Source organism: Neurospora crassa, linkage group I, assembly GCF_000182925.2.
Source record: "Neurospora crassa OR74A linkage group I, whole genome shotgun sequence".
NCBI classification, from domain to species: Eukaryota; Fungi; Ascomycota; class Sordariomycetes; order Sordariales; family Sordariaceae; genus Neurospora; species Neurospora crassa.
Genome location: NC_026501.1, coordinates 6,814,445 through 6,828,469, shown reverse-complemented (window position 1 = coordinate 6,828,469; position 14,025 = coordinate 6,814,445). Strand labels below are relative to the sequence as shown.

The window sequence follows — 14,025 nt, the reverse complement described above, 5'->3', positions numbered from 1 at the left end:
ATGCCTAGGACTGAGCTGGAGTCTCCAGCGACACTTTGCCTGGGAATCATACACACAATACTATACAAGGAACCCGACGAATACAAGGAGGTGAACATTGATTGATGGGTGCACAAGCTACCGAACATTCTATCCCGCCTAGGCTCTCTCTGTCTCGCAGAGCAACACCAAAATCCGAGCCCCTAACAAAGACCACCAAGGCCCCACCGCATTCATTCCCCTTTTTTGACTCGTGAGGAGGGTCGCTGAGCCACATTGTCCCACACCTTCATGCAGCCCGATGACGATGGAGTGCAGTAATTGAGCCGAGCCAGCCTTCTCCCGGCCCTAGTGTACAAGTTATACTGTCCGTCATTGCGTTGGCGGCTCCATCACGATGCTATTTTGGATGTTGATGTTGCTCTGGTCGACGATGGTGGTCATTGAATCCGGTAAATGATGGGCGATCTATCAGGACGTTGGACGCACACATCCAAATCGTGTCTGATGTATTGCATGTATGCCCGATTCTGGACTGCAACCACCCCCGCCCGCCCTTCCATATGAAGTAAAGTAACAGACTCGAGTTTAAATTGGCAGCGAGAAATGCCATCGATAGGTCCCCAGCCGCACTTGTGTCACTTCGGCGCCCATAATGTACATATAACGTACCCAAGAGATGCCATAGCGGAGACGCCGAACCATGAGCCTCGGAGGCGTAGCAGCCATGCCGCCAAGGCTATGTCTTCAATACTACATAGGGCGTTTTTGGGATGCACAAAGAGATCTGGAATCTAAAGATATTCACATTCTGATTTTGACGAAACTCAAAAGACCTTGTCATTCAACAGTGACTTGCAATGACACTCGAACTGGCAAACAGCCAATGAAGCAAGTACCAAGCAGCAGCTTGCACAGTGCCAACTTGAGACTGTATGGGCAAACTGAACGAAGTTGAGACTGAGAACATGGGCACTCCCCGCTGGTTCTCCCTCAATGCTCATGGAACTTATTCATATGCTTCAAGTTGCTTAACAGCCGGTAACAAACCATCGTGCAGAATAAAACAGTCCAATCCAATACCAGGAAGTTTCGTAGGATGGCAGAGGGCCCGAGGAACTAAAGTCATGGCAGTGGCACGACTGGTACAACCGCTGCATTGGTACCGGTTCCACTTACACGGTGCGGCCAAGCTCCACTGCAGTTCGCGTCGCCTGGCAACCGCAATTCCCTTGTCACCTTGACATTTCATCCACGACGGACCAAAACACGCCTTCGAAGAACGACATCATGTCCGAGATGGATGCTGAAGTTGCCGACGACATCCTGGCCAGGGTCGCCCAGGATGGCTCTATGGACTAGTATGTTACTATGCTGACTGAATCTTGTGTGCATCCTTGTACTGACGGCCCTTGGTCAATCATCTCAGTTCGTGCTGGCCCAAGTTGTTGCCCATCGTAGTCTCGCGCATTGAGAAGGCAAGCAAAAGCCACAGCTTTCATTATCAACGACAGCTAGCTAACCTAGCCCGTTCCCCCACCTCTAGATTGCCCATACTGAATTCCCCATCCCCGACATTCCTTCGCCCCAACCGCCCGCCCGACCTTCGTCCTCGCGCTTCCTCACCCCGCTCCCCTCCTCGTCCGACCCGATCGATACGCCGCTCAGTTCGCAAGAGACCAACAACAAGGAGAACGATGCCCCAACGTCAGCGCCACGCCCACCTGCTGGCGACCATGTTGCTTCCTCGCCGCCCAAAGCGCCCTCGCCAAACCCCAATGCGACGACCGAGATGTCCCAGGCACAACAGCCAGTCCTTCCTGTCCCCGTGGCCGAAATGTTGAACGGCGTTACATCCCATCTGACTGCCAACTTCCCCGACTACCCGCCGCATACCATTCAGCGCCTCGCCGAGCTGGTCCTCAAGCCGCGCCCTCAGTACAGGAGCGTCGTAGGCTACCTGAATGCGCTCGACCGCGTTGTCCACGTCACCAGTGGAGCAAACCTATACCCATTACCGCCCGCGATCCCAGACCTGAGCGGTATGATGTCCAACGGAGGTCCTGTTGTGGACAAGGGCGCTCCCAGCCTTTCCGCGGCGAATAATATCGGATCTGACGAGGCCCTGGGCGGCGCGCTGCTTACCCCCATCCCGTGGTTGACTCGAAGGGCCAACGGCGAAGGCGGTGATGACGACGGAAGCATAAGTGACGCAGGCAGCTCGTCACCCTTATCAGCCAGCGGGGCGTCCGACCCCAACACGCAGCACGAACAGCAGCAGCGAGCTCTCGCGCAGCAGTACAGCCACATCACCTTCGCCCAGAGCTCCGTCAATCCGCAGGTTCGTAAGGAGAGCACCGAGATGATTGAGGGCCCCAACGGCATGGGAAGCATAGAGACGGTATCCATCTCGGTCAACGGGATTCCCTCTATCGGAGCTGGCGGTGGCCTGCTGGGTCTCTCACAGCAGCCACAGCGAGGCGTCACACAAGGAGAGTTGCTCAGGCAGGAACAGCGCGCGGGCGTTGTGCCCGTTAGTCAGGTTACTGGCGGGAACAACGACAACAACACTGCCCAGGGCTACACGGCTGCTCAGACTACGCCCCTCAGCGCTGCCGCCCCTGGCGAAGGTCCTTCAGCTACTGCTACTACTACAGGTTCATCGGTGGACGAAGACATTGTGATGGGTGAGAACTCGGATCATGAGGAGGAGCAGGAAGAGGAGGTGCCCCATGCTCGCGGTCCACAGGAGATTGGACCAGAGGATACCGGGCCCCAGAGCGCGAGGAGCAGCATTGTCTTGTCACATACAGGCGAAGTGGACATGAGTGCGCTTGACGTTGAGGCTGCTGTAGGTAGGAGGCTACAGTCACCACCAGCAACAGAAGCTAGTAGGAGTGCGCAAGCAGATGGCACGACGACAACGACGACGACGACGGCCACCACCGCTTTAGAGAGCGGCAGCTGCGATGCGGAGAAATCAGTCCCACCGAGCCCTAAGCGAGAGGCGGAGCACGATGATTCGGAGCTCGGCAGTACACACAAGAGACAGCGAACGGAGGATAAGGCTGGCACAAACACTGCGGAGGCTAGCAGCTCGACGACAGAAGTCACAAAACCCGATACTTCGGAAGCGGCAAAAGAGGAGGAGGAGGAGACTGCAGCAAGAGAGGAGGAGCAAGCGGAAGGAGGGGAGCCGTCGGATCAACAGCAAGCGGAAGCGAGAGAAGAGCAACCAAAGTCTTCCTAGTATGAGAGAACGTTGACTCTGTTGGGTCCTCTCAACAGAGGAACATATCTCTTCCGAAGTCGTAGAAGATAATAGTCGACAGTAATCAGGAAGAGAAGAGGTTGTTGGATGACACAAGCGACATGTCTGGTTTACTTGATTTGATAGTTTAGCTACCTGTATCAGCGGCATAGGACATTTGAGATATGATATATGGACTACCGAACACACACACCAACACTCCGAGCCGTTCAGTTTGTTAACGGTATTCTTGTTACGATGAAACCTCTTGCAAATTCGTCTGTGGCCAGTACGTAACTCATGCTAATCAATTGGATCGGCCAAATTGATCGTGAAACAAACATGGGCATTGGAACCCACATACTTGAATATGCAATCCGAGAGAAAGGCGCCTGCTCAGTGAACAAAAAATCTAGACCTCATGTTCTTCCTTTGCCACCTGTACAACCCAGCCCCCCTGAGATGCCCTCAATATCAAACTTGGGCATTCCTACCACCAACCTCTCTTACTCCGAAATCCTCGTAATGCTCTCCCTCGTAATGACACTATTCTGATTCTCATCCCTCTTTACCCTAAAGAAACTATCGCAGAAATCGCTGCACTGCATATGCTTCAAGAACTCCTCGTCATGCGTGATCACGATCAGCTGGAAATTGTTCTGTGACCGCCTTGCCTTGATGATCGCGTGCAAACTCTCCGCCAGACTGCGGATATTGTCACTATCCAGATTCGTCGTCGGCTCGTCGAGCGCAATCATGCCACAATTAGCGCCAAACGACTCGGCCAGGGCAAGGCGAATGATAATGCAGGCCAGCACCTTTTGACCCGCACTGCACCGCCCACGCATGTCCATTTCCGTGTCGCCCTTGATCATGGACACGCGGTAATTGTAAACGCGGCGCGTATTGGTGGCGCCCGAAGCCGTCGATTCCATGTAGGACCGAATCTGGATCGTGTCGATGTCGGTTCCTTGGTACGTGCTTTGCCAAAGGTCGGCGATGGTCCGGTTGATCTCCTCCATCTTGAGCGAGTGGTACTGCATGATGGCGTGGTCGAGCGCCATGTTGCCCTGTGCGAGGTCCTCGATGGCCGCTTTCGTCGTCTCAACTTTGATGTGGCTCTCTTTGTACCGGGCGCGCGCCCCCTTGAGCTCAATCTCGTACTCCTCTTCGAGCCGGCGGAACTGCTCGTCCTTGGTGGACATGGAGCCCATGAGCCGCTGGCGTTCGGCGTTGAGTTTGCCACGGTATAATTCGAAGGAGTGCGCTTCCTCGACGAGACGGTCGTAGTCCTCTTGTGCGTTGCGGGACTCGAGCTCTTCGATTTCTTCCTCGAGAGCATCGCGCTCGCGCAGGTTCTTGCGGTATGTGAGGTTGTCGGCGATGTTGCGCCTCTTGGCGTCGCTATTATCGATCTCCTTGTTCAGCTTGTTGATCTGAATGGTGACGTCTTTCATCTCTTTCTCGAGGGCAGCGATGGTGCTCTCCAGGCTGGCAATGGTCCGCTGGTTGGAAGCAAGGTTGGCAGGACCTCCTCGGTCGAGATAATCCTGGATTTCGCGGTTGATTATCTTGAGCTCGCTCACCGTAGTGGCGATTCCATCACGTTCCTCTGCGATCCTCTGCTCTCTAGCACGGCCCTGCTTCCGAGATTCCTCGAGCGCGGCTCTTGCGCTGGCGATTTCTGGGTCGATGCCCTCGACCTCTTTGTCAATGTCTTGCATGTTTTTGCGAAGTTCGCTCTGCTCGTCTCTGTGATTCTTAATCGTGTCCTGGAGACGCTTCTTGTGTTCTAATTTCTGGACGGCCTCCGTGATTTTGTGCTTCAACTCCAATTTCTCAACCTCGAGCTGAGCGGCCAGGTCCTTCAACCGTTGTCGTTCGGCGGTTGACTTGCTCAACTTGGCTTGGGCAATTCTTAACTGCTCTGCACAGGTTGTTTGGTCATCGTTAATCTCGTCAGCACTGCGCACCTGATTGCTCGAATTCTGCTGTGCTCTCTCGATGTGTCTCTCGGAATCCGCAATATCCTTGACAGTCTGCGCAATTTTCAGTACGCTCTTGCTCAGCACATCCGCCGCATTCCGCTTCTCTTCGGCAATTTTGAAAGCGCCATCCTGGTCTTCAAGCTGTCGAACCAGTCTTTCCTTCTGAAGCGTGAGCGAGTTGATTTCTTCGACCATGGACGGCAGCTCCTTACACAACCGTCCATATGTTTCGTGCTTCGTCCGCACACTTCTCAGTGTTCCAAGGTGACGTCCGTACAAGGCTTGATCCTCAAGCAGCTCGTCTCTATCTTTGTCATCAATCTTATCTTGAATCCTCTTCATCAATCGCTTCATGGTTTTCTCGTCGCCAAGCGATTGCTCACAGAGGTAGCATTTGTGCTTTTCCTCTGCCTTAACCTTCGCTTTTAAGAAGTATTCTTTCAGATACATATTGAGTTCCAGGTCCGTGTCGGTATCCTTCAACAATTTCTCGATCTCTTTGACAGCATCTGGATAATCATCTACCGACTCCGTCACCGGCTTATTTTGACGCGGCACCTTCTTCAGGGCTTCGAGAACGTCTTTTTTGCAGCTATCCCTTTCCTTTACGGACTTGATTTGTTGCTCACGAGCAGTGGTAAGCTTGTACTCAACCTGCTTCAGTTCTTGCTGCGTCGAATCCTTCGTCTTTCTAAGCTCAGATAGTCGGTCACTCAGCTGTCGAAGGGCTTTTTGAAAATCTGACTCAATGGTTTCCGGTGTCCAATTTCTGCCGACAACATCGGTAAGCTGCTGATTGAATGTGTTCTTCAGAATGTCTAGTTCTCGCTTCCGTTCTGTGAGCTGCTTTTTACGAAGTTCGAGTTGTGCACGTTCGGATGCTAGGTTGGTGCATTCAACCAATTCCCGACTTAGCTGGGCACCCTGAGCTTCTAGAGTCAAGACCTCGTTGTTCAGCTTTGTGATCTGTGAATCAAGTTCTGACACTCTGTTGTCAGCTTTCGCTGCCTTGATCTTGGACTCCAGCCCCTCCATCTCGGTCTGTAGTACTGCTTCCGCGCCTTCGTCAACATCGAGATTGTTCAGTTCTCCTTGAAGTTTGGTAATATCTCTCTGAAGTGTCGCAACCCGCTGTGAAGAGATCTTCCGGTCTCGAATGCGGGACGCCTTGTGGCTCTCTAGCTCCGTGATGGTGGCGGATTTTGCGTCCAGTTCGGCGGCATTGTCGCGTTGTAGACGTTCCAGGTCTCGTTTTGTGTCTTGAAGCATTTTCTGGATGCGTTCGTAAAATGCATTGATCTCCTGGTCATCCAAGTCACCGTCGTAGCCACGAATCTCGTGTTTTTCAGCTGCTTCTTGGATCATCTGACGTTGCGAAACGAGTTGGCGGTCATACTTTTCCTTGTCAGACTGATGCTTTCCCTGCTCCTCCACCTTAGCGGTATGCTTGGCTCGGGCGGTCTTGAGCTCCGTCTGTAGGGTGCCAAATTGGGCCACCTTCTGATCTCGGTCGCTGTTCATTCGCTTAACAGTTTGTTCGTACTGGCTGAGAACGTCACGAAGATATTCATCAGACTCTGTGCTCTCCTCGATGCGTTCGCGCAACTCTGCGATGGCATCCTTTTTGTATTCGAGTTTCTCCTGTTTAGTCTGTAGCTCGTTGACGATCTTGAGGAAACTGTTGGCCTGCTCCCATTTTTGCTTAATTCGAACATCCTCATCCTCGATTTGTTTTTGCAGTTCGTTGCACTTGTCGCGATCCTCTTGTAGCTCGCGAATAAGCTTACTCAGCTCTCTGTCGACCTTGTCCGCCCTCTCCTTGTTCTCCTTATCTTGAGCCTCTTGCATCCTGAGTAGTCGAAGCTCTTCGCCCTTGGTCTTTCGGAGAAGCTTGATATTATCGATGACTTTGGCGTACTTTTTGGCCTCAAAGATTTCATCGAACCTCTTTTTCAGGTCAGCCCCCGGGCTCATGGGCCAGAGGGACTCATCCTGATGGCAAAAGATAACCGCATCTAGGACAGCTGGTGAAACGCCCAGTTTCTCGGGAACGAGCTTGTTGAGATCCACTACTCTGGTAGACAATACTTGGCGATCGCCATTGGCTCGTAACAGGAGACTTCCTTCGAGGGTCTTTTGTTTACTTGAGGTCTTCGTGACGGCCAACTGCACGTTTCTAGTCACGACGAAGGATTCACCAACAGTGGAGCGGAAGGAAAGCTTGATCTGAGCTTGTACATCTTTCTCGCCAACGAGCTACAACATGTCACCGTTTAGCCAGAGTCTTCATACAGCCAGGGACAGTCGACAGTGGCACTCACGTTAGGGTCGTGGATGAAAGCCCCGCTTTTGCTGTTGGGCGGAAGCTCGCCAGTAGTAGCGTATTTGAGACATTCGATGATGGTGGTCTTGCCCGAGCCATTGTAACCGACGATGAGGGTCAATGGGGTGTTGAAAGCGATGGCCTCTGGGTGGCGTGGCCCAAAGGAGCGCACGCCCAAGATGGACATTTTCTCGAGCTTGGACATGTTGGGCAATCTCTCAACGGATGCGTCTGCTGGACAGGGCCACTGTGAGGGAGTTCATGCGGCGTGCCTCGCCTATCTCGACGGACGTCCTCCGAGTGAGGTTCGTGAGGTCCCTTCGACGATGAAGCAGGTAGGGAATGAAGTCGCGAACTTGTCGATATTGGACGCGTTGCAGTCGCGGGTTTGCGGCGTCTGATGGAGCATGGGACCAGGCAGCGGTAACACGTATTCACGGGATCGAGGCTGCCAAGTATCTGCCTGCCTCTGGCTACAACCTTCCTCGCAGCTGCCAGGCGAACCGATGTTGCTGCAAAAACATGCTCTGCCAAGCCGCCAAGCGATCGGTTGCCGAAAGCAGATGAAGCCGATGACTGCCGAGAGCCGCCAAGCCTTGGAAAGTGCGCGTACAAGTGGAGGGAATGGCTCTAGCTCTGCACTAATGTATATCTGGAGAAGGGAATCCCCGCCGCTCTGCAAGGAGACATGAGTGGCTCCATCAGTGACCGCCGCTGCGCGTGTTTTCCTTTTTCCATTTACTTTTTTTACCCAGTGAGAGGGTCGAAAAGGGCAAGTTAAGCAAGGGTCCGGACCTTTCTGTCCGGCTGTGGACACAAAACGGCACAGTGAAGCAGAAAAACTCCACTTACATGGATGTTTTGGATGTCGGTTGTCCAGAAGCGTTTTGATATTCTGGACAATCGCTTCGGCATTTTGGCAGCGGTTTTCAAGCGTCCCTAACTATTGCAGACGGTGGCTCTCCCGACAACCATGAGCCAGGTATTCCCGAGCCGCCGAGCGTGCTCGCGAGGTGTTTTGTTTGGGCGCTATGCCCACTCACGATTAGCGATGGTCGGAGTTTACCAATTACCGTGACCGGTGACAAACCCGAAGTAGGTGGCAGGGAAGCCCAGCCCAGAGAAGGGGGTCTTGATGGGCCGAGGGGGCACGCAATGGGGAGAAGCGCATCTGTTTTTGGTCAGAGTTGAGGAGAGGCGACCAGCAGAGACCATCGAATACTATGGTGCTATGTACTCTGGGATTATGAGGTAGGCGCGCAGGGCAACAGAATAAAAATACATATATATACCTCTATATGAAAAGGGAAAAAGAGATACCATAGTAGAGGTAGAGAGAGCATGCTAGGAACATGGAATGAGGCTGCGTGCGTACACGTGCACTGGTTCATAGATCTCGCTGACGGAAGCCGAGGTAGGTATCACAAAGAACGCCGCAACCCCTTCTTCCATCTGAAGTAGCTGAGGGACGAGTGACGAGTGACAACCAACGGTACCGTTCCCGGTTCCTTGGTATGGCTTTCTGGTTTCGAATCAGTCCCTGAGCTTTCCTTGATCGCGGTAACTTGAGCAGATTTGCGGTTAGTATCTTCCACATCGCTTCCCATCCAGCAGTAGCTGCTTCGGACCAATAAAGAATAAAGGCTGTTGTTGTGTACGTGCATATGTATACTGAGTGCTCAGTTCAAGCTCATCCCTTTCAACTAGTGTACACCACAGCGTCTACAACGTGATTTATAGAAACAGGCCGCACGGTACCATTAGATCTGACCACTGACAGCATGCGAACCGGGAGAAGACAGACGTGACAATATATCTTGGTTGTCTGTCAGGCCTGGCCAGTCCAATGCCACCGCTTCTTTCAATACGTATCCATGAACCTCGTCCTACTAGCTCCTCACTGCGCACGCATCGAGACATCCATGGATGGAAGCTCGAACCACGGCCCCTGTCTACCACCTCTACGACACGGCACCGCAGAGCAGAGTGGCGGTTATGAGTTGGTAACAACCAAGTTTCCTGCTGTAACCACGACCCCTCGACCAGAGCCCTGCTCGACCTTCCACCACCACCACCGCTAGCACGGCACCAGCAAAGCAATACCTTGACGAGCTTGGGTCTGAAAGTGGGGACTTTTTGGCGGCTCCCTTCAAGATTCCCATCTGCCATCCCAGAAATCCCATCCTCGTCAAGGGCGGCATTCCTCCAGGTCCCAGGTCATCACACGCCCACCCCCCGCTCCCGTCCTTACTGGGCTTGTTCTCTTTGATCGACAATACCCTTTTCCTTCTTCCTCTTTTATCGTTGCTGCGCCGCGGGTTCTAGACGTAACTGACGACGACTTGATTCCGCAGCACTTCACCTTTACTCTCTGCTGCATTTCGGCCTGAAATAGTCCTGAATTCAATCCAGCAAAAGCACCGACCACACAAAGCCACAGTACAACGCCGCCCATCAAAAGGAACGTGATTGGAATATCGCCCCGTACTCCATCTTTCGAAAACGGCGGCAGTCAGATGCAGAAAACTATTACACAGCAATATCGCATGGGGGACTAACCTGACGAAAGTCAACGAATCGCGCGCTTGTGTTGCTGTTAGTAGCCCATTCAAAGCGGGCTCCTTCTTAAGCTCCTCCACCGCCGAAAAGGCAGGAAGCACCAGGAAGCAGCAGCAGCACGAGCAGCAGCGGCAACATTGAACAACAGCAACCGTTAATACTTCAGTTCCCACCCCCCCCTCCTCCATTCGAAAACGAAGGCCTTCTTCGATGTGCCGCCGCCGTCTACACCTGCACTTGTCAGCTTGCCGCCATCTCGCCGCCTCACCACTACGATCCGCACTACTACAACCGCCAGAACAATGTCTCACGGACAGCCTCCCCCTGGATCCAGCATGTATGGCTTTGGAGCCATGGGGATGGGATCCGGTATGGGATCCGGTATGGGATCCGGTATGGGAACTGGCATGGGAACCGGCATGGGAACCGGCATGTCAGCCTCGCAGGTGCGCAGCAGCAGCAAGCAGCAGCAAGCAGCATTTTCTTTTCCGTCAGAGTTGTTTTTCTCCTTTTTTTCGAGAGAATAAAAAATTGTTTCCCTTTGCTGGACGAAAATGGGGAGCAAGCTAACGATTGGCCGATTGATTGGCTTTCAAGCTGCAGATGACTTCCGACCCACAGGACATGATGTCGCTTCTGGATACTTCAGTGTTTCCTGGGTTTGACGGAATGTCGATGAGTCTCGATGTTGGCGATTCCATGTCAAACCCCTTCACCCCGGTCTCGGTCCCGCCACCCCTCCCTGCAGGTAATGCAGGGCCCAGTCATGTTGGGGTGTGCGGCGGTCACGGGGCACCCGACCAGCTATTTTCCCCCGACGACCTTATTGCGACCAGCATGTCCAGCGCCGGACCGATGATCGCCACGCCTACCACCACCACCTCCGGACCTTCGGGGGGCCCTTCGTCGGGCGGCGGAAGCACCCTGACCGAATTCACCAAGCGCCGCAATTGGCCCGCCAAGGTTGTCGAAGAGCTCCAGGACTGGGAACACATTCTGGATGCCAACGGACGGATCAAGCATGTTTCGCCCAGCGTAGAACCCCTGACCGGCTATAAGCCGCCCGAAATCATTGACTTGTTCCTCAGAGACCTGATCCACCCGGATGACGTCGGGGTCTTCACCGCGGAGTTGAACGAGGCCATTGCGACGGGATCCCAATTGCGACTGTTCTACCGGTTCCGGAAAAAGGATGGAAACTGGACCATTTTCGAGACTGTTGGTCATGCGCACATCGCCGCCGCCAAGTTTGCACCCAATCCACAGAACCAGTCGCCTTTCTGCCAGGCCGTGTTCATGATGGCTCGACCCTACCCGACCAAGAACGCGGGTCTGTTGGATTCCTTTCTGGAACACAAGATTGAAAACGAAAGACTGAAGCGCAGGATTGCCGAGCTGCGCAGAGAGGAGCAGGAGGAGCAGGAAGAGTCGCATAGGACATGGCGAATGAGCCAGGAGGGACGATCTGATGTTACGCCGTCCGACGATACCGCGACCCAGATGGGAATGACGCCCTTCTACATTCCCATGAATGCCCAAGCTGACGTTATGATGCCACCACCCAGCCAGCCGGCGTCGTCGCTTAACATTGCGCTGACGCGGGAGAACCTGGAAGGCATTGCCGGAAGCCGGCCGGATTCTATACGCGAAAAGATGTTGCGTTACGAGGGCAATCACGCAGACACGATTGAAATGCTTACAGGACTCAAGTACCAGGAGGGTGAAAGAAGTCATGGTATCACAACGGGTAATGCCAGCCCGACGCTCATTAAGGGTGATGCGGGAATCGCGATTCCCCTAGACCGAGATCCCCGGACGGGAGAGAAGAAGAAGAAGATCAAGGTTGCAGAGGAATACGTGTGCACCGACTGCGGTAATTACCCCTTCTCCATATTATATAACCCGCTCCCAAAATAGCTTCTTGATGACTGCCAGTTGCTGACAAGGATGCTGAAACAGGTACGCTCGATTCCCCCGAATGGCGAAAAGGCCCTAGTGGACCCAAGACACTATGCAATGCCTGCGGTCTTCGCTGGGCAAAGAAAGAGAAAAAGAAGAACGCCAACAACAACAATAACGGCGGAGGTATAGGCGGTCACAACGACATCCATACACCCATGGGCGATCATATGGGATAGAAGATAAAGATGCGCAATGAACAACGGATTCCAGCAGCTATATTCAGGCAACAGAATTCGACCGCTCTCAACACAATCTCGACGTTTATCAAGATCCGCAGCACAAGCTCGGCGCATTGGCCTATATACAGATTGAGAAAAAGAACAATGACCAGTTTCTAGAAACAGGAAACGCAGCTACGAAGTGGGAGTAGACACTGATCTTGCATTCCTTGCTTTGGGTTGATGAAGAGGGACTACCTAGCCATGGAAAAGGGCGCGAGTGCATGAGGAAGGGATGGACCATAGAAACAGAACTGCATCGATTCCGTGCTGCCTGGTGCGTAGAGTGGTCTTGACATGTGCAGCTTAGCTTTGTGGACCGTTCCGAGAACGTGCCTTGGAGAGCCGGTAGTGCTGCGGTGCACGGTAGGATGAGATGGCAGGAAACGCAACCCCGGCATCGTTACGATACACACTATCTTTCTTTATGCGATGGACATATGACTGGAAACCGATTCAGTTGGTTTGGCCAGGGTATGGAGAGGAGTTTGTTACGCCGCGTCGCCCTTGCTGGCGGGTGTGTTCATCCAGCGATGAACGGAAGGACGGCCGCACATGAAAGAAAGGGGCTACTATACCACCATGTCAACGTATGCATTCGATCTATGATGAGCTACCGCCACCTGCTGATACTAGGCTTTTTGGTTTTCACAAGGACTCTTAATGGCAATGCCAACGGTATAATTTTGCAGTGATGGTGAATGATCGCGCCGGCCTTTCGAGCGCTGTTGTTCAGCAACTCGGCCTGCTGGGTTCTTATGGGCCCTTGGCGGCTACGCTGCATTTGACGTCTGACTTATTTGGAGCAAGAGATTCCTCAAATGGATTCCTCAAATGGGCAGACGATGGGATCTCATCAACGGCAGGGGCACTGGGGATCACGAGAAAGATCATGACTAGGAGCAATCTCCACTTCCCATCATTAAGCTGACCGTCAAGGGAGAGCAGGTTTATCAGAAACTGAACACATCACGATGATAAAGCAAAAGACCTGAGTGTGCAGACGGAAGAGACGGGCAGAGCGGGAGCGGGCAAGAAAGCCAACGAGGATCAATACGTTCGAGATCCACAAAACGCCGTTACCCAGACTTTATCGAACCCTGCGACTGGGTACCTCTACTCTGGCACTCATCTTCTCTTTCCTACTCCCGTGCGAAGGGATGCAAAGCGCCAAATGAGCTTGATTCAACGGGTTGATGCCCGTTGGTGTTCTACAAGGGATACCGTTCCAACGTCACCCGTATCACGGTGGCTTGACTTGTGTCAGAGTCATCAAGAAGATGGGGATGGGATCCATGGGATGGTTGGTCCCTCAATACCTCTAGGTTACAGTGAAGACCCCTTAGAGGGGATCTTGCAGTACCTAAGCTACCTCTACCTAGCTCTGCTGTCCACGGTGTGATCGCGAGGTGCACATGTTCTCTTCCAACAAAACGAAGGACCTTGTAACTGCCCGTGCAAATCCGGATCACATACTTTGCTAACTCATCGCAGTTGCCGGTTCCAGTCTCACGAACTTTTCTTTGCACTTGCAAGTGAGGCCGGATTTGCAGAAAGGAGGGGCTGCACTAGCAGGGATTCACTGTAATCGCTGGAAGGCAACTTCGAAGGAGGGGGCCGGTTTCAGACGGGTCCAGCTTTCCTCCAGCGACCCGGGCAGCGTCCAGACTCGCCGAACCAGGGGCATCCGCAGCGTACCGGACCGCCCACCAGCTTACGACGAACGACTCTCCTCCTATCGATAGG

General features: G+C 53.2%; 3 protein-coding genes across 3 annotated transcripts; 2 read left to right on the top strand and 1 right to left on the bottom strand.

Annotated features, from left to right (window-relative positions):
- The first annotated feature begins 790 nt into the window (after positions 1–790).
- NCU00900 (hypothetical protein) lies at positions 791–3,589 on the top strand. Its single transcript, XM_958724.2, has 3 exons — positions 791–1,340; positions 1,409–1,457; positions 1,526–3,589. Exons 1-3 carry the CDS (start codon positions 1,270–1,272, stop codon positions 3,227–3,229), a joined length of 1,824 nt encoding a protein of 607 aa, XP_963817.2. The 5' UTR covers positions 791–1,269; the 3' UTR covers positions 3,230–3,589.
- uvs-6 (ultraviolet-sensitive-6) lies at positions 3,452–8,002 on the bottom strand. The gene is made up of 2 exons (XM_958725.2): positions 7,539–8,002; positions 3,452–7,473 (listed from the first exon to the last, which is right to left on the bottom strand). The coding sequence occupies exons 1-2, from the start codon at positions 7,743–7,745 to the stop codon at positions 3,736–3,738; spliced, it is 3,945 nt and encodes a 1,314-aa protein (XP_963818.1). The 5' UTR covers positions 7,746–8,002; the 3' UTR covers positions 3,452–3,735.
- Positions 8,003–9,345: 1,343 nt separating this feature from the next.
- Positions 9,346–12,953, top strand: wc-2 (white collar-2). Its single transcript, XM_958726.3, has 3 exons — positions 9,346–10,545; positions 10,703–11,972; positions 12,059–12,953. Exons 1-3 carry the CDS (start codon positions 10,402–10,404, stop codon positions 12,235–12,237), a joined length of 1,593 nt encoding a protein of 530 aa, XP_963819.3. The 5' UTR covers positions 9,346–10,401; the 3' UTR covers positions 12,238–12,953.
- Positions 12,954–14,025: the final 1,072 nt, after the last annotated feature.